We start from the raw sequence: 24,155 nt of genomic DNA, 5'->3' as shown, positions 1-24,155 counted from the left end.
GAATGATCTAAGATGGATGCTGCCCTTGCTTATTTATAGGAGGTGGGAGGGTGTGGGAGGGAGGTATGCTGATTGGCTGGAAATGTGTCTGCTGACTGTAAAGTTCAGGGTCAAAGTTTGCCTCAATGATGTCTTATGGGGGGCGGACCGAACATCGCATATGTTCGCCGGCAGCGGCGAACGCGAACATGCTAAGTTCGCCGGGAACTGTTCGCCGGCGAACAGTTCTATACATCTCTACTGGCATGGTGCGGGAGAATGCAGGGTACTGGCATGGTACAGGAGAATGCAGGGTACTGGCATGGTACAGGAGAATGCAGGGTACTGGCATGGTACAGGAGAATGCAGGGTACTGGCATGGTGCAGGAGAATGCAGGGTACTGGCATGGTACAGGAGAATGCAGGGTACTGGCATGGTGCAGGAGAATGCAGGGTACTGGCATGGTGCAGGAGATTGCAGGGTACTGGCATGGTGCAGGAGATTGCAGGGTACTGGCATGGTACTAGAGGATCCGGGGTTGTGGGCATACTACAGGAGATGCAGTGCTGTGGGCATGGTACATGTGGACCATGCCCGCAGCACTGCATCCCTCGTAGTGTGCCCGCAGCCCATGGCAGGTAGTGAAGCTGTTTCACTTACCTGTTCCAGAGGCGCCTTCATTTTAAAAATGGCGCCGCCCGGCGCCGACATGTCATTGCGCATGCGCCGCCGCCGCTCGTATACTTTCGGCTATTCCCGGCCTCTCCCAAGCGGTGCCGGGAATAGCCGAAATTACACGAGCGGCGGCGGCGCGTGCGCGGTAACATGTATGCGACGGGCGGCGCCATTTTTAAACCTTAAACCCGTCGGAGAGGACATTTTTTTCCTTGACTCGAGTATAAGCCGAGGGGGACGTTTTCAGCACAAAAAAATGTGCTGAAAAACTCGGCTTATACTCGAGTATATATGGTATGCTGATTTACTCACCTATTGTCTACAGTGAGGTCTGTGTTTTAAGGTGTGATGTGTTTTCTGTTAAGCCTGTCTGTCCAATTGTTATTTGTTAATTAACTCACCTATTGTTTTGTCCAGATGGCTAGATAATTAGTTCAGGTTAATTATATTTCTGTACACAATTTCATCTGAATAGCATAATGTAATCAGTAGGCCTGCACGATATTGAAAAAAAATCCCATTGCAATATTTTTTTCCCACGATATATATTGCGATATTTTTTTGCGGCGGATCCTCTTCGTCGCGCATGATGAATGTTGTGAATGTTGGCTGCGACTGAGCGGTGAGCGCCGTGAGCAAGTGGGACAGCAAATCAATGATGTGTGACTGTGCACTGTGCAGGCACGCGGAACGTGCAGCTTTCTGACCATACGGGGTTAAGGTAATGTAGGGCAGTACTGCAGCCTTCTGATTGTACCATACAGGGTTAATGTTACTGTAGGGAACTGGGTGGGAAGTATCACAGCAGGTTAGGAGGACCCCCTCCCCCCCCACCCCACTAGCAGATGTACTCTCTCCTCCCAATACATATACTCTTGCGCTCTCTCCTCCCCCATCATGTGTGCTACTTGCCCTTCCCGGTTACTGTGCACCCCTTCCACTGTATCTATAACACTACACAGACCTCAGATCATCAGCGCGGCTCTGGCAGTGAAATCTCCCTCCCTCCTCCCGGGTTCCTTCTCCTGTCTTTTTACATCCGAACATGTGCAGGGGGCGGGGGATGCTCAGTGAGATGTGCGGGCTGCCAGTGGGGAGAGAGGTGTCTGCTGTTACAGCAGGATTATCACTGCGAGTGGGACATCGGATGTCCTGTGTGCCCCCTCCCCCTTCCCGTAGGCAGCGCTGTGTGTGATAGTACACACTTCTGTCAGGGTCTGGACTGGCGGCAGGTGACTGCACTGGAGGTGGATCCTCTGTGTCAGTGAGGGATTGGCGTGGACCGTACTAGAGGACCGGTTCTAAGTTACTACCGGTTTTCACCAGAGCCCGCCGCAAGGCGGGATGGACTTGCTGCGGCGGTAGCAACCAGGTCATATTCTACGGTAACGGCTCAACCTCACAGACAGCTGATTCAGGCGCAGTACAGAAGGACAAGGCAAAGGCAAGGTCAGACTAAGCAGAAGGTCAAGGCAGGCGGCAATGGTTCGTAGTCAGGGGCAACGGCAAAAGTCAGATACACAGGCAGGGAAAATACACCAAACGCTTTCTCAAGGCACAAAAGGCAACAAGATCCGGCAAGGACAGGAAGGGGAGGTGTTTTTTATATATTTTGGACTGATTGGACCAGGCACCAATTAGTGGTGCACTGGCCCTTTAAATTTCAATGCAGCGCCGCGCGCGCCCTAGGGAGCGGGACTGCGCGCGTCGGGAGGAGGACATGAAGGAACCCGGCATGCGCCGGGAGGCAGAGCTGATGGGACCCGGCGGGTGAGTCACTGAGGATGCGGGGGAGCAGCGCTCATGGTCGGGGACGATGACCGGAGCGCTGCAGCCTGCGGGACGCCTCAAGTGCTCCGGGGAAGCCACGGGACCCGGAGCACTCGGCGTTACAACTTCTCTGCCTTCCACACTATCGCATGTCCAGAGATGTGACTAATCTATCGCCCAGGCTCACTGCACGATGTCGATGTGCATATCGAATATCGTTCAGCCCCAGTAATCAGGCACCTGACCTGGTGGGATTATCTGATCAGGAGAGGGATGTCCTTCTGTGGGGTATATATTCTGTGTGAGCTTGTACAATAAAGGTTCCAGAACTTGTACAAGCTAAGTCGTCCGTTGGTTTTTATGTAGGGCGGCTGTAATAGCTGATATCTATGTTAGAGTCTGAAGGAAGCGGTAGACTGATGGAAGCCCACAGAGCGGGTCGCGGTTCCGTTACATGGCCCTTCGCTTGCCTTTACCCAGCCCTTGGGGCACTATTCCTACCACTGATACAAGACACTATTCTGCTACTTGACACTAACAATGTCCTCCCACTGATACCACCATTTCTCCCACTGATAACAACAATGGAGCACTATTCAATTTTTGTTTGTTTTTTAGCTGTTATGCACATTCATCTTTACTAAATGTATACAATCTTTGGTTTACAAATATAGTGTAAGTTCAAGAGGTTCTAAAGCCAGAAGGTTTTTTCCTTTGCTTGAATGCATTACCTGCATTAATGTAAAAAACCTTCTACTAGTTGTTCCCAACCCCCTAAAAACTTATCTAAGTCCTGGATTGATCCAGCGCTGTGCCCATCTGCAGCAGCACTGGTTCTCTTTCTCCCCTCTCACAGGCTCAGAGACAGAAGATTGGCTCCTGCTGCTGTCAATCAAATGCTTTGAGGAGGGAGTGAGGGGTGGAGGCTGAGATGTGCTGTGTGTGTCAATAGAAGCACACAGCTCAGCTCAGAATCAAGCCTGCACGTCTGCCCCCCCCCCCCCCCCAGCAAGCCGCTTGCTAAGGGGGCAGACACAAAAGAGAAGAAGCAAACAGCTCCAAGGGACATGCCAGAGGAGGGGCCATTCTTTGCAATACCATTGCACAGAGCAAGTAAATATAACATGCTTGTTATTAAAAAAATATATGATAATGCCTTTACAACCACTTTCACCTTTTCACAAAAAAAGTAAACATGTTTTCCACCCAAAGAAGATGTGATGTATTAATTTTGATCTTTTATTAGGAAAGCCCTAAATGTACAGTATGAAGCAAAAAATATGCAAAAGAAGACAAAGACATTGATTTCTGCTGTAGCAAATTGTATCATTTATTGCTGCAACTGAATACATGTTAATGTTGATTTCTTTAGCTGTGTATTTTCACTATATTTTCTTTTCTTTAAAAGAGGAAGGCTGCTGCTTCGCAAGATGCTGTTGTTTGCTGTCTGTGTATTGATCTCACTTTTAACATCCAGCGGTAAATCTGCTCAAATCCCTTCCTCTGCAATGATTCCTCCAGGCAACCCTGTAAGTCAGAAAAAAAATGATATTAAAAGATAAAAAACTTTTCTGGGATGTTATGAAATTTTGGGGGTTGAATGTTAACTGTTTCCGAGATAAAATAAAATGATGCCAGAAATTGTGGCTCTCCTTGATCGGGCGAGTCAATTTAGTTAAAATGATATGTATGCCTTAGTTACTATATTTTCTACATAACTCTCCTGTGATTATACCACTAAAAATTTCCATGTAGTGAACTCCCTTTACTGCTTTTTATGGAAACAGGGCTCTCCTCGGATAAGGCTACAGCAACTTCAACACACAAAGTCTGGAGGGGGCATTGTGTCCCCACACCCCTGGCTATATTATGTAGCAGGTTTTCCAGGCATTGGGCCTGATGTGGGTCTGCCATTGTTACCGGTAACGCTCTCAGCACATTTGAGCTGTAATCCCAGGTGTGAGAACTGAGACAATGACCATTCCGGCATCTTGGATTGTTTTGTTTTATTGAGTTTAGGGGATGGGAGAAGGGAATGAGTGGGATAAACTAGGTTCAACTAGGTACAATTTTGGGACTTTATAGAAAAATGCCTGTTAGTGCTGTCTTGGCGCCAGCTGAATGCCAACCAACGCTTCCTGACGCTTGAAGATATTGTAACACTGAAAACTGTGCTGCAACCTCGACTCTAACTCAGAAGATCCAGGACTATAGAATACTTGACTCCTGACACTGCTTTGCTCAAAAGTCAATGAACAGCTCCCTCCAGCCTTTTGCTAGCTTGAGGTAGCTCTTTGTAAAATCCTGTGCTGCTGCAACTCTCAACCTGTACACTCCACACTGTACACTAACTCTTCAGGGATCAAACTGCAGGCACCCCCTTTACACTTCAGGGTCCTCTACCTAGGTACCCCCTTTAACTGCTAGCTGACTCTTGGATCCCCAGAACCTCCTCCAGAGTGGGCCCCTCTGACGCTAGGCAGACCCCCCAGGGGCAATCCTCAGTACTCACGACCTTTATAGGCTTTCCTGGGACTGGACCCCTCTCTCTCTCCACTGGTTCTCGGCACACCGGATCCCTCCTTCAGCTCAACTCAGACATCCGCTTCCTCAGACAGGAGGAGAGATAGCCGTCCTCTCCCTCCTAGGACTCTGCTTCCCGTCAAAGACAATGAGTCATGCACTCCCCTCGAACTTATACCCACTCCCAGAATCCTCTGCGGCAGAATCTGCCTTCTGGGGTAAATACAAGCCTGAATGTGTCCCTGATTGGGTTTCATCCACTGCCCTATGAGAAGCCTCTCACAGAGCCAGTGGGGAGACTTCCCCCTCAGCAGACACACCTGGAAGCCATGACACCCTGACCAAAAATAAATCATGGCCCTGCTGTTAGGCAGACAAGGCCCACTATGCATTTACCTAGCACCTACCTGTAGGGTGCTACAATTATATGGCTGTACAACTGCAACATATGGTAATAGGTATGTCCCCCTCTAATTGCGACTCCTTACCCCCCGTGATACTACTTTGACTGTAGTTCTTCACTTTGTTAACTCCTCATCCTTGCCTGAGGGATTGGAGTCCCACTCCTTTGCTAAGCCCAACAGATCTTTCCCCGCTTATAGGCTGGTGCATAAAGTGTGACATAAGGCTAAACAGCTGTAGAGGGTTGTGAGGTATACTAGCTTCAGTACCCTATAGAACAATCCTACATATCCAGAACTAGCTAAGCTTCAGTACGCCTCCAAGTGGCAAGCATATGGTATTACCCACAATATGCAGGTTCTTGGTAATCAGCTGATGTTTTTTTCAGCTCGCAGAATAAATTTGGGCTCCCCCAGGAGATGCATTTCTATTACCTGCAACTACGGCACGCTGTTACAGCTCAGCGTTCTCCCTCTGATTTTTGTCTCTCTCCCACTTCAGTGTTTAACATGATGCAACATGTTTCTTCCACTAACAGTTTTATTTCTAACTGACAGCTGCTTGGGCTGCACTTGGACAAATTTCCCTGTAAGGCTAGAATACAATGGGAGCCAGATGTGGGGGAATTGACGGGAGATCAATAGAAAGAAACTATGGAGGCAGTGTGTTTCAGCTCCTTGATTGTTTACAATGCTTATCCCAGTTGTAAAAATTGCTTAGATGATATTACACTCTTCTCAAACTTCATAAAATGGGCTTATTGGCGGACCCCCATTGTCCGAAGTGCCAAAGAGACCATGGGGAGCTGATTTATATGCTTTGGTGGTGTCGCAAGCTACATAGATACTGGGACATTGTCAATCAGCCTTATAAATTAAATCTATCTTTCAAACTTTTGTCTTGTATACTTGGTATTTTGGATCTCATGGTTCCAGATGCCCTTATCAGGGGGGCTGTCTCTAGAACCCTCTTTCAGGCCTGTGAGATGCTTCTGATGTGCTGGAAAAGTTCTCTACCCTGCCCCCCAAGACTTCACTAATATGAACACCACACTTCGCTACGAAAAAATCATATACCAACACAGAGGTCACCCTACCAAATTTATTAGAATATGGGATGGATGGTCAGGGGCTAAACCTGTACCCGGTTTAGCTCACGTGGAGCTGGTTTTATACCAGATGCTAGGCTGAAGCTCCATTATTCATGCCTATCCCCTGGCTTTTATGGTATACTTAGTATGCTCCTGGGTTCTTTGTTTAATTGTATAGACATTATTATTGCTTGAATCCCACATTAATTCATGATAAATGGGCCAAGCTTGGTCTGTAACACTGTTGTCTGTTTTGTACATTTGTACACTCAAGTAAAATATAATTGGAAGTAGATTGTCTCTTTTTTTTCGTGACATTGATACTCTGGAAACATTTTTTTTTTGTTTTCTGTTTAATAAACTTTATTGCTGATAAAAAAAAAAATCACCATAAAATTTACATTTTAACAATGCGTGTCATCATTTCTTTTATGTCACCTTTACTGGTACCATAGCTAACATAAAGTTAAACCTTCCACTTTTCCCATTCAGAGCAAAGTAAAAGGTTCTTTATATAGTCCACCTCCTCTGTTATTATTACTCACCCTCCCTATGCTTCCTTTTCACCCTGTTTAGTTGGATTCCTACATATGAGGCAAAATGTGACCATTCTCATTCCTCCCATGATGCATTGCTTGGCACATGAGCAACCAATTGACAGGAGTGCTGTCACTGGGGGGAGGAATAGTATTCAGCACAGAGGGTCACAGCACAGGAGAGGTAAGTGTGCAAACAAGGTGTAAAATGAATCTACACCCAAGAACAAAAATGTGATATGTTGCAGCTTACTGGTCCATCGCGGTGTTGGCTATACTAGTTATTTTTTTAATTCTTTTTTTCCTTTATTCTTACTTAGTAATCCTGCCAGTACCAACCTTAATCCTAAAATGACAACGCTCTCTCACTGTACTTTATCTTAGGGATCGACTGGTTATCGTCAAAGCCGATATATCGGGGGCCGATCTGCACTTTCCCCGATATATCGGAATCAGCCCCTGAGGTGACCAATATTGGCGATATTTCGGGAAAGTGCTTTACCGAAGTGATGCCTGCAGCTGGAGGCATCACCCCGGTACCGGCATCCATAGCCGACGGTCGGCTGTCTTGTAATGACATCCGATGCAGCTGAGAAGCCGCTCGGTTGTCATTACAAGGAGACCCGGGCATCCTACCTGAACGGCCACCGAAGACCCGATCAAAGCCGCATTTGTCTCTGATCTGGTCTCCATGACATCACTTCCGGGTACTCTGCGCCAAATTAAAAAAAATGCCAGCATTCAAAACAGCCAAATTTGCCGTTTTTAATGACTTTAAGTGCAGAGGAGGGGTTTGGGGGTCTTTTAGACCCCCAGATCTGTCCACAAGAGTACCTGTCAAAAAAAAAAAAAGAATGAATAAAAAAAAATATTTTTTCAGATGTCCGAAAATATCGGCAGATATCGGCCTGTACCGATATGCGATGACCAAAATATCGGTATCGGCAATAAAAAACCTATATCTGTCGATCACTACTTTATATATGGGGAAGCAACGTTGTCACCTCTCATCATCTGCATATCATAGAACTGGACAGAGCTGATAACACTGCTTGGGATTTCAGTAAAGCAGAGGTAGAATCCAAAGGAAGTTAAAGGCTCAATAGGTTTCTGACATGATCACACTCCTACTCTCTATTCTCATTAGCCACTGGTGGCCACTCTCTCTGGCCCAGTGTGTGTCTTTATTGCTGAGCAATAGGTCCCACTGAAAAGACTGCATCCACTATACTGGTTGCCAGTGGCAGCACTCCCTTAATGCAGTGTCCTTTTGCTAGATGGCAGCTTCGTGCTGCCTGTTCCCCTTCTCTGCTCTGATTGGCTGCCCTGTGACACTCTATTAAAGGATCATAAGCCCAGGGCTCTGAGCTGGTCATAGCATTTAGCTAGCTTGTATCTGTACCCTCGTCTTGCCATGTGTGTTCCTGCCCACCTTTCCTTGTCATTAAAATCTCCCATTACTGACCCTTTTCTTCAGGTACGGATTATGCTTGTCTGTTTTCTTCAATTATAGTAATATTTATAATAAACACAATAATATTATACTAGTTTAAGTAAAATAATTACTCTACCACCACTTACCAAGCTGAGATGCCATTAGGATCTCTCACAACTCTCTTGGCACATTCAATGTCATCGTAAATGTTACTGTTGAGGAGACCTGTAATGAAATAATAAAGTGGATATCAGCAATGATCTCTAGAACACAATGACTATGGAAATCTGTTATTAGAGAAACATGGAGGCTGCCACTGCTAACCTCTCCTTTAAAATTACTGCTTGCTTGGCAGTCATGCCGATGTTCTTGCTTCCATACTGACCGTGAACAAGTATGCAGATTTGCATCTATGAATTTACTCCAAATTGCCTGATTCACTTGTTCTGAGCATGGAAGACAGTGGATCAGCATGTAAGCCAGTCAACTTGCAGTAGAGCAATGACAGATCCTGTTTTTGTCTCATGACAGGTTTGTTTTAAAGTTGAACTCCATGCAGCAATAAGAAAAACACAAATGCATACAATAATGCAGCTCTATAGTCAATAATTTGTCCTTAAATGCATTTTCTTAAATGGCACCCTATGCACCTCCAAAATCCATATACTCTGTATTACAGTGCAGCAAAATGCATGGCATCCTGTGCATTGTGTTTCTCTGTGAAAAAATGCAGGCAGCACCTACTTTTCAATGCATTGAGGTACATCGCTGCTAATTGTTATGTGCCTAATACAGTGTGCTTTTTTCCAATACTTTTGGCTATTTGGCTTTTAATATGATATGTAATATTAATAGTATTATATTGATATTGGACTGATATGTTGATTGTATTAATATTGGACTGACATGTTCTTATTTTCTTTCTAGCCCTGATGAAGGACCCCTAAAATGGGCTGAGTACTTTTTGGATATTCGCCCTGACTTTTATTGGAATAAAGTTGTATCTGGACTTCTTAAACGTGATGTGGCATTTCAATTTCTATTTTTGTTACATTAGGGAACTTGCATCAAGGCACAAAAACGTAAGTGCTTCAGGGCTTTGCAATGTGATGTGAAAGGGTTCTGAGTTGGTATCAGTCTACTGAAACCTAAGATGGTATCAGTCTATTGTGAATAGACTGGGAGAATGAGACAGAAGCACAAGGGACTGTTCATTTATGCTCAGTGCTGAGACAAGATCATCCAGTGCCCAGGGATGAAGATGGCAAATTGTGCCCCCCCCCCCGCTTCATTCATTATGTGCAAGCTTATGAGGAGGAAGGAGAGAGAGCACAGCCCGCACCTCCTCCCGACTCTTTACTTGCTGCTTCCAGCACTGGGCTGACAGAAGTAGCAATGCCGCTGTCACTACTCCTATCAGCCTTATAGTAAAAGGAACTTGCAGTGCCCCCATTCCTACAAGACATGCTGCACCCAGGGCAGCCACCCCTTCTGCCCACCCCTTGTCCTGGCCCAGGTTGTGTTTCAAGGTAAGGAGCATGCTGATAGGAGGAGAGTGATACTGAAACTCTGATGCCCCTCCTTTCACTGTCAAGTCACAGGCTGGAGTAGGGACAAGACCTGTAAACCTTATTGAACTGCAACAGAGAAAGATCCAGTCCTTTCCACTACCAGGAAGGACTGTGCTGTGTGGCAGAGTCTTGTAAATCTAAGAATTGAACGGAGTGATATACAAATCCTTTGGCAGGACTGCTCCCCTGTAAATGTATTTTATCTGTGTATTTAGCTGTTTGCTGTTTGCACTTACTTTGACAGCTAATTCCACAAGCGTTCACAGCGCCAGAAGTCTTCCCATCATTGCACCACCATTTGCTGTTAATCTGAAATATTCCGTAGTCGCGGCTCGGTCCATTGTTGTTCACAGCATCAGTGTTGTAGCCACTTTCATAATAGGCAAGACATATCCCTGTTAGTTAATAGAAAAGTATGATCATAAAATTCACAGCAACAAGAACAATAATAATCCTAATATAATCTGCTAATAACAACAATAAACATTTTCAACAGATATATCTTCCAAATATGTATGGATGTGCAAAAAGCAGATTCAGAATCAGGATTGAATTTGAGAAGAAAATTGGACCTCAGGTCAACTCAAATGGTGTTAGTATGAGATAGTTATGGAAAATATATGCTTGAACGCACTACCAGGCTTTCTAGGTCCAGCATTAAAGCTGCTTGACTTCTAAGTGTGGAAATGTGTGGCCCACCCATAGAGCCTGTCAGTCGTTAGACTACAGCATCACTTACCATTCTGACAAAAAAAGCTAGTTACTACAGCTCAGTAATGCTGTGATCTATCGTTATATCTAAAACATTTTCCAAACCTTGGCGATATCAATAAATTCTTGGGTCCAAGTTGTCAAGCCCTGATACACAGTAATTGTGAGGATTCAACATCTACTATGCTGAATTTAGAGCAGAATTGCCAGGGACAGCACACAGCCACCTACATACAGTTTTGCTGACTGTCAGAACCATATACCAGTGTATAATGAAAGGTTCAAGACTGCTGCCCTGCCTGCCAATATATTATGGCTGAGTTGTCATTGTTGCTGTCCCTCTATGCTTAGAGTATTTTTATTGGTAGAAAAATGTACTATGTACTTACAGTTCACCTGCTATGAATCAGAACTGAGTTGTGAGTAAAGTTGAGTGATATTTTCCTTATTGTTGTAGTTGTTGGTTCTACTTACACTGGCCTAGAGCAGGCAAAATGTATTTTCAGCCCCTGCCCCAACCCTTGTCCTGCCTTGTGAGATTGTGACATTTGATGGCATTAATGTGATGCTAAAACTAAAAAAGATGTCTATAGTTAGGAAAAAGTGGAAGACAGTTAAACTAAACTTGTGCCCAGAGTATGCACACTAGACGATTTACAGATTCTTCCCATACTCATCTATGTTCTCAAACCCATATTCATCTATGTAACTATAGCTATTATGGAGAAGTTTATCTTTAAAGTTCACAAAAGAGCCACTGAAATCACAACTTCTTTTGCCCTTTAGTTTCTATTAGGAGCAGAATCTTGATAGCCTTCCAGCTTCCTAATGTAAACAAACAGCAGATGGCACTCCGATACCCCAACTCATCCTCATTGCAGCACACCACAATGTGTGGTAACATGCTACTATGCCTTGGAAGTGAAAATGCCACAGGAGCAGTTTTGATCTAATGGGGTGTGTTAGGCAACCCATTTAAATTAATAGGCTACCTTACTGCAACACACTTAAAAAAGGCACTATACCGCAGGTTATTACACACCAGAATGGACTGCCCTGGTTTGAATGGGTCCTTAGAACATTTGTGGAGATTTTAAAGGATCTTTGAGAAATAATTATTTAACAGAACCTGAGGCTAAAGAAGTTAGGAAGGGCTTGCTTTAAAACTCATCTTCCTGTCCTATTCAGCAAATGTAACTACTATACTGTCCATAATCCCGGCACAGGTTCATTTTGAGTTCAGTTAACACCAATGTTTGTATATTCTTTATGCATACATCCCACTACATATTACTGATTTTTATTTCAGTTCTACATACAGTTAGCAGCGCTAACTCCACGGTATCCATCCAGCCCGGTTTCTCTGAAGATCCTGTACAACTCGCAACGAGAATAAATCATCCCCTCCGAGGTATAATACAAGCCAAGGCAAGCGGCAAGAAACAAAAGGAGCTTCATACTGGTTGACTGAGTTAATCAGTAGAAAGGGCAAAACAAAACTTGCTAAGGAGGATCTGAAAAAAAATATAGACATTAATAACAAGTGTCAGTAAAATCAAATGTAAACCTCAAAAATGTAATATACTACATATTGAAATTGGTTTACTTGCAAAATTGAATGCTCACTTTGATTAGTAAATACGGCCAAGGTGAGTTCACTTTGAATACTTGACTCTTGAATGTGCAAGGAAAAAAAAAAAAAAAAAGATCTTTGCTTGCAAGTGATTGGATGGTTGAAGTGACAAGGCAGTGGGGAAAGCAAACTGAACTTTGGAGGGTATCACTAGAAGAAACACCAGGAGAAGAAGGACCTGATTCCGCTATAAGGATTTCATTTAAAATACTGTGATTAGTTCTGGAATGGTCACTTAGAAAAAGATATTGATGAGACAGAAGAAGTCCAGAAACAGGTACCAAATATAATGGTGATAGGTCTGAGGGATAAACATCAGGAGATTATCAAACGATACATAGGAGTCAGAAGCACCATCAATTATCTTCCTACAAATAAAGCAAGGATGAGAGCACCCAATATCTACACCGTCTACAGGGTCGTGATATCAGACCAACCTAAATTTTGGTGGACTCCTAATAAACTTTGGACACTGAATACTTCTCTGTTAATTATGATCTGCAAGCCCTTATAGGAGCAATAATCTTGGGATACGATGTTATGCATTTTGCAGTATGCAGAGTTTGGGTCTCAGCTCAACATTTATCGGATCAACACAAAAAAAATCCACTTCAAATCTATTCCTCTGTAAACTCTGGAACTAATGGTTAAATAATGACCTCAAACTTCAACTTCAAAATTCAACACAATTGCAAAGCTTTATCATATGGTTACACTTAGATCCTTTCTTGACCTGCAACAAACCTTCCTACTACCAAAACCAGACTTTTACAAATACCTTAAAATTAGAAGTTACCTTTCTACTATACCCTTGGACAAATGATTGCTTCCTAAAAATATTATTCCATTCTATAATGGAACACTCAATCTAAAGGAAATTTAGCAAGAAAATTGTATAATGTAGGGCCAGCTTTAGTGCTCTTAATTGAGACAATTACACACTGAAGAGGGATATGCATAGTTCATATTTCATGTCTAAGGTTTACAACAACTTATGTGACCCAATTTTGTATCCATTGGGCTTTATACCTGCCCCATGACAGAGGACATATCATAACCATTCAAATGGTTAATCCTCTAGAATGCTATGCATATTAATTTATAGATTTAATTTGCTTCCTTAATATAATATAAAAGGTCTTCTTCCAATTTTGTTTTGTTTTGTTTCTTTTGCACTGTTTTATTTCATAATTTTTATGTGTAAATATAAAATAAATGAGCTAGTAAGCGCCGGTTCACACTGGGGCGACGCTACTTTCAGGGGCGACCTCCGAGATCGCGGTGCGAGCAGCGCGCCGCGACCTCGGAGCGGCCGCCACAGACTTCATAACATTGAAGTCTATGGCGGTCGCCTCCTGGTCGCCCCAAAGAAGCTCCGGACCCTTTTCCTAGGTCGGAGCGACTTGTGTCGCTCCTATTAGAACGGGTCTGTAGCTTCCCTATGGGAGGCGACCTGCGGCGACCTGTGAGGCGACCAGGTCGCCTCACAGGTCGCCCTAGTGTGAACCGGGGCTTATACTTAGATTCCCTATTATGCAACACAACTAGATAAGTTTCTTTTGCAAATGTAATTTTCTATGTGTATGGCTTTTACCTTGAAATGTATTGGTACATTCCTTCTAATGTTCATGCTACTGTATATATGAACCACTTATACTACAATAAAAAACAAAACAAAAGATCAGAAGAGACTGCAGAAAATGTAAATTGTTGAGAAAGGGGTGGAGAAACTGAAGCCTTTAAATATATTAAGTATGAATAATAATCAGGAGTTTAGGAGATAGTGTGAAGTTGAGCTCAAGAACACGGGAACACAACCTCAATCTAGCTGGAGGAAAGTTCAAAACTAACCTTAGAAAGTATTATTTTACCAACGAAGTAGTGAGCCAGTCCACAGTACAGTAAATTTAAACAGGTTTGGGATAAACAAATGTAATGATAATTTGACGTACGTTATTCCTTACAGTATGTCTTCCACTAAAGAATAAAACTTAGCTTTTACAAATATAAAGCATACAAAAAAAAAATCAGCACAAGAGACATGGTGACCTAGCAGTGTAATGTATCCCTTGTGCTGCTATTTTTTATTGTTTTTGTTCCAATTCTCTAACCATTATTAATAATGTACAGGATTTATATAGCGTCAACAGTTTGCGCTGTGCTTTACAATATAAAGGGAGACAGTACAGCAACAATACAATTCAATACAAGAGTGTTAGGAGGGCCCTGCTCCTGTTAGCTTACAATTAATATTTGCTTTTTACATTTTTATTTATTTGGATTGTTAACTTTTTTAGTGTCATATTTAAAGAAAGCACAAAATCTTGAAAAAAAAAAACCCCAAGCTGTTACTGCTCACCCTCACCATCACAGAAGTGGGACCTCCAACCCTGCACATGTGTTGTCCACCGTCTCCTCCATTACAGCATCGCTGAGTTTAGAGAAACTGAGACAGGGAAGAGAGAGCTCACGTGAGGGGGTTTGAAATCGACTGGGAGTAACGTCCTTGCAACAAGGCAGGGTGGAATTCTATGCATGGAGGTAAAAAAACTTCTGTGTGCAGCTCCCTTACCCAGCCCCATCTTATACTTACCTGAGCCCCATTTTGACCGAGCGCTATGCACGAGAGCAGCGGCTTTTCCAGCTCTCTCCCTCTTCATTGGCTCAGACACACTAGCAGGAACTGCTGTCAATCACAACCAGTAAGGAGAGAGGGGGTGCAGTTGAGCTATGCTCTGTGTGTTTTATGCGTATACAGTGAAGGCTTAGGAGATAGCATGCATGAGTGCCCCCATAGTAAGTGGCTGTGGGGACACTCAATGGGGGAGATGAACAAGGAGCATCGGTGAGGGACCCAAGAAGAGAAGGATTGGCGCTGCTCTGTGCATAACCACTGCACAGAGCAGGTAAGTCTAACTGTTTTTTTTTTTAATTTAACTTTACAGTCACTTTAAATATTTAGCAATTAAAAAAGGTAATTTTAAATTAATCTGGGGACTTATAGATCCCAGACGTCCTCAATAAGAGGACTTGTCATGCCTTATTTTTATCACAAGAGATATATACATTTATTTTGATAAGAATCAAAGTGATTTAAAAAAAAAATAAAAGACAGTGTAAAAATAAAAAATAATTACAATTTTTTTTTAAAGCACCCTGTCCCTTTATGATTGCACGCAGAAGTGAATGCATACCTAGGTCTTGCCCACATATGTAAACTGTGTTCTAATCGCATATGTGAGGTTTTGCCCTGAATGTTATAGCAAAGGCAATATTTCTAGTGCTATACCTCCTTTGTAACTCTAAACTGGTAACCTGTAAACATTTTTAGAGAGTTGCCTACATTAAGTACTGTCGTTTGGCACTATTCCACGAGCATGCGCAATTTTAAAGCATGACATGTTCAGTATCTATTTACTCAGCGTAACATCATCTTTTATATGTTACCAAAATATTGGGTTATATATTGTATTTTATTTTTTTTACATTAAAATTCATTAAAGTGTATTTTTTCACAAAAAATTGCATTTGAAAAATCAATGCGCAAATACTGTATGACGTAAAATATTTTAAGAACCGCCTTTTTATTCTCTAATGTCTCTGCTAAAAAATTATATTTATATATATATATATATATATATATATATAATGTTTTGGTTTCTGAGTAATTTCTTAGCAAAAAAAATACTAATTTTTACATGTAGTAGAGAAATGTCAGAATTGGCTTGGGTTGGAAGTAGTTAAGGTAGAATTCCATTTAGAATGTTTTTCAATTTTTTTTAATAAAGAGGAATTAGAGCCTTTATCATAATTTTATTGCTATCATTAGCAAGATTAATATTTCATGTCCATTATAGGGATCATTATCACAAAAAGTGAGGTGAAATTACAAATGATATGGTTTCACTGTCATAAGAGTAGAAGTAAAATGTACTACTAGAATAACAGTGAGCAGTCAAAGGTTAGATATGTCCTCATTTTAGCCTGCGGTCACACTGGGTATAAGTTAAAGTAGTACGATTTTAAAGCCTGACTTCACCCACTACTTCAGCACTACTTCTGTGAGATTTGTAATGATTTAATACAACTTCGGTGCTACTTCAGTGAGAGGGGCTGTCCATGTCACAGGGATGTCACAGTGATGGTATATACAAAAGTTTACCTAACGAAGGGTTAATCTTTCACTTAATCTTTCCAGGCTCAAGTAGTGCTGATAAGGACACAGGCATGATTTGCAGCACAATTTACATTATAGTCTATGGCAGTGAAATTGTGCTGAAGTCCTGCAAAAGTAATACATGAACTACTTCTCAAATTGCACTACTTGAAATCGCATCTATTAAGACACTGCCATAATATTACATTAGATGCTACTTTAGGTACGATTTGTAAATCGCATGTCGTGCCTGAAGTCGTACTGGTGTGACCAAGGGCTTAATAAGATATCTACTCCAGTGGTGTGTTTGGGAACGGAAGTCATCCCCAGTGGAGACACAGACAGCAGTACAAAGCTAGGTGAGAACCTCACTCTTAAACATTATATACAAAACCCAAAAGGTTTTTTAAAAGTTTTAGTTAAACTGTCTGCCAAAATACTTGGGGCCCATTTACCACTTTATGGTGCGTTAACGCATGTACTGTACATGAACGTGCATTATGCTCTGTGCCAGCAATTGGATGCGACCCTTTTTTTGTGTCGTAATGCACTGCAATTTTCTAACGGGTGTTGATGTGCATTGCAGAACACTACAAACACAATAACTCATAAATGCCCTAATAAAAATATTTGTGCATAATTTCAATTATAATTAATTATGGCTGACTTTATGACAGTAAGAGCTGTTAAATTGTAGAATAGACTCCCTCCAGAGGTGGGATTGCTCTAAAAAGGCCTGGATTATTTCCTGGGTGTACATAATATAAATGGGTACTAATATTTATAGGTAAAGTTGATCCAGGGAATAGCCAATTGCCTCTTGGGGGATCAGGAAGGAATTTTTTCTCCTGCTGGAGCAAATTGGATCATGCTTTTTTTTTTTTGCCTTCCTCTTTATCAACTGTAGGTATAGGATTGTGTATATAGGATTGTATAATTTATTTATTTATTTAATTGTATTCCTTTTTCCTTTTATTAATTGAACTAGATGGGCTTGTGTCTATTTTCAACCAGATTACCTATGTCTTCATGGCTGCAAAAATAAATGCTATAGACAGTGACACTGTTCTGCGTTATCATCTCAAAATCTCACTTAGTTTTAGTTGCAAATTTTATGAACTGAAATAATTATTTTACAGTAGCATCAAACGTAGTGAGGCACTTATGTAGATTGGTGGTGGTTGGGTGAGGTTGGGCAGAGCTAATTCATCCACAAGACATTTGATTGTGCAGATGAGCTACCCACTAATGTAAAATATCAAACACAAAAGTATAAGGGTCCATGCACATAGAAACATAGAAACATAGAATGTGTCGGCAGATAAGAACCATTTGGCCCATATAGTCTGCCCAATATATCTGAATCCTATGAATAGTCCCTGGCCCTATCTTATATGAAGGATAGCCTTATGCCTATCCCATGCATGCTTAAACTCCTTCACTGTATTTGCAGCTACCACTTCTGCAGGAAGGTTATTCCATGTATCCACTACTCTCTCAGTAAAGTAATACTTCCTCATATTACTTTTAAACCTTTGCCCCTCTAATTTAAATCTGTGTCCTCTTGTGGTAGTTTTTCTTCTTTTAAATATGCTCTCCTCCTTTACCAAGTTGATTCCCTTTATGTATTTAAAAGTTTCTATCATATCCCCTCTGTCTCTTCTTTCTTCCAAGCTATACATGTTAAGGTCCTTTAACCTTCCCTGGTAAGTTTTTTCCTGCAATCCATGTACTAGTTTAGTAGCTCTTCTCTGAACTCTCTCCAGAGTATCTATATCCTTCTGGAGATATGGCCTCCAGTACTGCGCACAATACTCCAAGTGAGGTCTCACCAGTGTTCTGTACAGCGGCATAAGCACTTCTCTCTTTCTACTGCTTATACCTCTCCCTATACATCCAAGAATTCTGCTGGCATTTCGTGCTGCTCTATTACATTGTCTTCCCACCTTTAAGTCTTCTGAAATAATTACTCCTAAATCCCTTTCCTCAGATACTGAGGTCAGGACTGTGTCAAAAATTCTATATTCTGCCCTTGGGTTTTTACGCCCCAGGTGCATTATCTTGCACTTATCCACATTAAATTTCAGTTGCCATAGTTCTGACCATTTTTCTAGTTTTCCTAAATCCTTTTCCATTTGGCGTTTCCCTCCCGGAACATCAACCCTGTTACATATCTTTGTGTCATCAGCAAAAAGACAAACCTTACCATCGAGGCCTTTTGCAATATCACTTATGAAGATATTAAACAAAATTGGTCCCAGTACAGATCCCTGAGGTACCCCACTGGTAACATGACCTTGTTCTGAATGTTCTCCATTGACTACAACCCTCTGTTGTCTGTCACTCAGCCACTGCCTAATCCACTCAACAATATGGGATTCCATGCTCAATGACTGCAGTTTATTGATAAGTCTCCTATGTGGGACAGTGTCAAAAGCCTTACTAAAATCTAGATATGCAATGTCTACTGCACCTCCACCGTCTATTATTTTAGTCACCCAGTCAAAAAAAACTATAAGATTTGTTTGACATGATCTCCCTGAAGTAAACCCATGTTGTTTTTCATCTTGCAATCCATGGGATTTAAGATGTTCCACAATCCTATCCTTTAATAGGGTTTCCATTAATTTGCCTACTATTGATGTCAGACTCACTGGTCTATAGTTGCTCGATTCCTCCCTACTACCTTTCTTGTGAATGGGCACAACATTTGCCAATTTCCAATCTTCCGGGACGACTCCTGTTACTAATGATTGGTTAAATAAATCTGTTAATGGTTTTGCCAGCTCACCACTAAGCTCTTTTAATAATTTTGGGTGTATCTCATCAGAACCCTGTGACTTATTTGTCTTCACTTTAGACAGTAATCTTAGAACGTCTTCCTCTGTAAAGACACATGCATCAAACGATTCATTAGTCATCCTTTCAAGTGGAGGACCTTCTCCTTCTTTTTCTTCTGTAAAAACTGAACAGAAGTATTCATTAAGGCAGTCGGCTAGCCCTTTATTCTCTTCTACATACCTTCCGTCCTTTGTTTTTAATTTAGTTATTCCTAGTTTTAATTTCCTTTTTTCATTTATATATCTGAAGAATGTCTTATCCCCCTTTTTCATAGACTGAGCTAGTTTTTCTTCTGCCTGCGCTTTAGAAGTTCTTATAACTTGCTTGGACACTGGCTTAAAAAAAAATTGCTGCTTCTAGATGTATTTTAGGGTTTTGGCTGTAGTAGCAACTAATGTTATCCTATGTGTCCATGCACATTAGGTCGTTTAGAGGCAGAAAAAAAAACAGTTTTTTTTTCTGCCAAGAGAACTGGTGTTTTTTTTTTTAGGGTAGTGTGCATGGACCCTAAAAATGCAAGTGCCAAAAACGCCCAGAAATATACCAACAAACATAAATAATGCACAAATAAATTACAGGAAGATGCATAAATTATATATTTTCTAAATATTTCTAAATTGCATTTTTCTAAATTGCTTGCGCATATGTAACTCATGCCTCTGAGAACGTTTCGATAAAGTATGTGCAAAGAAACATTTCATGTATTAAGAAAACAATATAATAAATATGTGCCAAATATAACATGCAGAACAATAAAGTACCAAGTCCATGTGAAGTATTCAAACAGTATGCAAGGCAGGTGTGCCTCCACATGATCCCGCCACCTTGAAGACAATCAGCCTCTTACTAGAAGTTATTGATCTAGTTTGACATTAGAGATCAAAAAAATGCTTAAATTGAGTGTACCTTTAAAAGCCACCTATGTGAGCCAGTATGGTCCTCAGAAGGTCGAATCAGCCAGATACTATGGAGTAAACAGCACAGCATATATAGTATACTCAACCTCAGAAAGGATCCGGCATAGTGTTACGCCACCACACAGCCAAATGGAGGTCTAGGCTTAAAATGTGTATTTAGCATTACAAGACTGTACTGGGGTGGTATGCGTTAAAAAAAAAGATGGCCTGCAGTACTTTTTTCAGAGTAGCATGGTGCAACACAATACAACACAAAGTGCTCAAAAAATCAGAACTAGCCTGTAACTGGACATTGAAAGAAGAAGCAGCACAGGGATTACCCCATCTCTCTATATCACTCTTCTTCTTCCTCCAGTCAGCGTGCTCCTTGTCAGCACATGAACCTATTGGCTTCTCATACTGCTTCTTTCTCCCACATTCTAAGCTCTGCTTTGCAGGGACTGCAAGTACCTGATATCAGGTCAAACTCACAAATGTAAACTGCTTACATTGAAGAAAAAAAATAAATTTCATGATGTAATAATAAATACAGAGCAGCATTAATGTGTGCATTTTCAATCTGCATAGATTCCTAAGTTCAGCCTTAACCTATTTGTCAAAATGTTATTTGTTAATTTATTCTGGAAAAGTAAAAATAATACTTACTTTCTCAAATAGCTGATGAGTGTAAATTAGGACTGCGAGTGCTACTTTTATAAGCCGAGACTGAACCATTATTTAGAATGGGGTGATCTAAAAGTATATTTGACAAATATAAAGTCAGCATGCCAAGTATTATCAGAAAAGTCCAGATAAGGAATGGTACACATGGAACAATAGATGATTGGCAAAGGTCCTATTACAATACATCCCTTCTATTCTTGCAGTGGTTTCTTCTGATGTTTGCTCTTGATTTTGGAATTTATCTTTGTACATGAAAGCACTTAGGGTTGGGTTATACCAATACTAGCACGCACTGTAGACTTTATCACAAAAATTAAAGGAATGAAGCATATATCTTTAAAGATATGTGAAGAGACTAACATGGGACATGATCTTTCTTTACTTATTATTGTACTTGTACTATATTGGTTGAACTATCTAATTCCCCATCAATTTAAAGCCTAATTTAAAACTTTTCAATCTCTTTCATTATTTTATTTTTTTGTTTTTTGCTTGAATAAAACTTTAAAATACGTTTCTCTCTAAATGAAAATGGCACTTCTTGCTTTCCCCCACTTTCCCCCACTGGTGTTTAGTGCTGTCATAATCGAATAACAGTCAAACCCTTGTAGCACCACCGCAAAAGCATGCGCAGGGGGTGCCTAGGCACACTCTAATCACCCTGTGCAATGCAGATTCCCGCAGCAGCTGGAAACACAAGGGGGCCCAGGCCGCAGGGAGAATCTGCACTGCACAGGGTGATTAGGGTGTGCCTAGGCACCTCCTGCGCACGCTTATGCTAGTATCTGAGGACCCATCAAACTAGCGGATGTTTTAGGATAGAGAGTGGAGGAAGGGGCCAGTAAATAGGCCAGGAAAATACAGGGATTTGTTTCAGTTTATGCCGCCCCCACCACCCTTCCTGTCCAGGTTCTGCTTCCCTCTGCTGCCCCGTTCCCCTGCACTGCCGGCTTCCCCTCCTCTTCTCTCCTGCTGGCTGCTGTGGGGGATGGTTTCAGGATGAACACAATGACAATTACAGGTCTCTTCCTCTTTTGAATGAACACAGTGAGTGATGGGTAATGATTACTCATTGTGTCTATTTAAAACTAAAGCTTCATTTTGTGAATGACCAGGAAGCCACTCAGCACAGAACACTTATTATTCATTCACTGTCCAGTGCAGCTGAGGCTACAGAGAAAAGAACTGGGGAATCTCTGTACTCAGTCCCTTTCTCTGTCTCAAACGTGAGACACCTGTGGACTGTTTAGACACCAAAGCCCCCCCAATAAGGCTCAATGAGACTCATTTGTAAAAAATAATATAAATAATAAACGAATGACACTGTTCACTGCCCTACTGACACCAGTCTCTGCCATTGTCCGTTGTTCTACTAACACCATTCTCTGTCCTACTGACAAAGTCCACTGCCTTACTGACACCATCCATTGCTCTACTGGCTGACACCATCCACTGTCTTGCTGACAATAACCTTTGCAATATTGACACCTCCACTGCTCTACTGACACCATCTACCGTTCTACTGACACCATCTACTGCCATATACAGTATATATACATACACACATGTGTGTTTGAGCTTTGGGGTAAACACCATAATGCAAAAGGCTGTGCACACCTATGGATACTAGTCTTAACTGTGTTGATACCTCAGCCACTCTGACATACCCAGTTAAATTCACACAATTCAAAAGGTTTAGCACTAATTCTATCTCAAGAAAATGGACACTAGCACAGTTGAAGTGGAAACCTCATATATTAAGGCTAGAAAATTATGGACTTTTGACCATAAAATAGGCAACAGAACTTGTTAGTGGATAGAACAGACTGTTTATTTTTAGGGATAGAATTATACAGAATCACTCATGTTCAATAACCAGAGATGGTACCTAGGCCTACTCCTTTACTATCTACTCAAGTCAGCTTAAACAATAACTATGTCACCGAAGGTGCAACAAGTACAGTTTAATAGTGTATATGTCTAAACCCCCAGAGCTACACTGCCCAGTATAGCACTGGGTTGACCATGCTAGGTCCAACACTGCCTGTAGGACTTCTCAGGGCCTAACAGCCCCAGATAGGTCATTGATGGTGAAATTTGAGCAAGATGGGGGGGGGGGGGGGCAGTCTCTGGGTGGTTCCTTCTGTACGTCATTATTCTACAGAAGAAGAGAAGGAGTGTTATGCTGATTACTGAGAGTGTTAGAGCTAATGGTGGCCATAGATGGATTTAAATTTGGCTGGTTCAGCAGAGACCAGCCAAATTTCAATCCATGTGTTGCCACTGCAGTTGAACAGAAGTCTATCTACTGATCAACTTCTGTTCAACTACCCTGTCAGATAAAAGCCACTTAATCAGCAGCTTCAGTCAATGGCTGCAGCGCTTATCTGTGCATTCAGACAACAGGGTATTCTTCCTACTCTCAGTATATAATAGCACAGCGAGAAGGTTTCCCCCATCCACCTCGAATGTGTGGATGGGAGAATTGATTCAGTTTTTTTTTTATTCAGCCAGATGAACCATGCACTGTATGGCCAGCTTAACTCTGGTTCCTATTGGACAGCACAGTCATATTAAGATACCCTGCACAACTGCTGGAACAATGTTTTTCATAACTGTTTTCATAAATATTAAAAGATAACTAAAACCATAACTAAAATATGTATTATATTGCAGCTTACCAGTCTTTACATGTGGTGGCTTTTTCAGGCTAAAAACATTTTCAGCAAGTGCAAAAAAACATCCGTTGATCTTGCCAGAAAAGCAGTGTCTTTGTCACTTACTGTGAGCTGAACAGAAAGCAGAAACAATGTCATCTTTCATTTGTAAACTAATAATCCCATCAACCCCCATGAAATAAAGATAAATAAAGGGTTCCTCCATAGATATGGCAAAGAAAGTTTAGGTTTAGACATGTGTAGCGCTTAACCCCAAAGGGGCCGCTGAGTATACACCCACGTCTCCCAATGTAGTACAGAGGCTGCCACTCACACAAGCACATGCCCACCCAAACTGGCAATTCACGCTCAGTCTTGGGAATGACTTTTAATTATTTATTGGGAAAAACCTAACAGGAGTGGGGTTCACATGTGTCAAACACAAGGCTCGCGGGCCGAATCCAGCCCTGCAGGCCATTTCATGTGGCACTCACACCTCTCCTAGAGCTACAGTAGAGCTCCAGGCCTCCTCCAGACCTTGCACATTCTGCTTCCTAGCTCTGCCCCCAGCTTCTTCCCAGCAGCAACACAAGGT

The 24,155-nt window shown here is 41.8% G+C and overlaps 1 protein-coding gene across 1 annotated transcript; it reads right to left on the bottom strand.

The window, feature by feature from the left end:
• Positions 1 to 3,650: 3,650 nt before the first annotated feature.
• Positions 3,651 to 20,896, bottom strand: LOC309554297 (lysozyme C-1-like). The gene is made up of 5 exons (XM_082255951.1): positions 20,886 to 20,896; positions 12,013 to 12,207; positions 10,219 to 10,377; positions 8,558 to 8,636; positions 3,651 to 3,952 (listed from the first exon to the last, which is right to left on the bottom strand). Exons 2-5 carry the CDS (start codon positions 12,149 to 12,151, stop codon positions 3,892 to 3,894), a joined length of 438 nt encoding a protein of 145 aa, XP_082112077.1. The 5' UTR covers positions 12,152 to 12,207; positions 20,886 to 20,896; the 3' UTR covers positions 3,651 to 3,891.
• Between the last annotated feature and the right edge of the window lie 3,259 nt (positions 20,897 to 24,155).

This window comes from Pelophylax lessonae (genome assembly GCF_965119305.1).
Source record: "Pelophylax lessonae genome assembly, chromosome: 4".
In the NCBI taxonomy this organism is placed as follows: domain Eukaryota; kingdom Metazoa; phylum Chordata; class Amphibia; order Anura; family Ranidae; genus Pelophylax; species Pelophylax lessonae.
The sequence above is the reverse complement of the archived record's forward strand: the minus strand, read 5'-3'. Positions and strand labels throughout refer to the sequence as shown.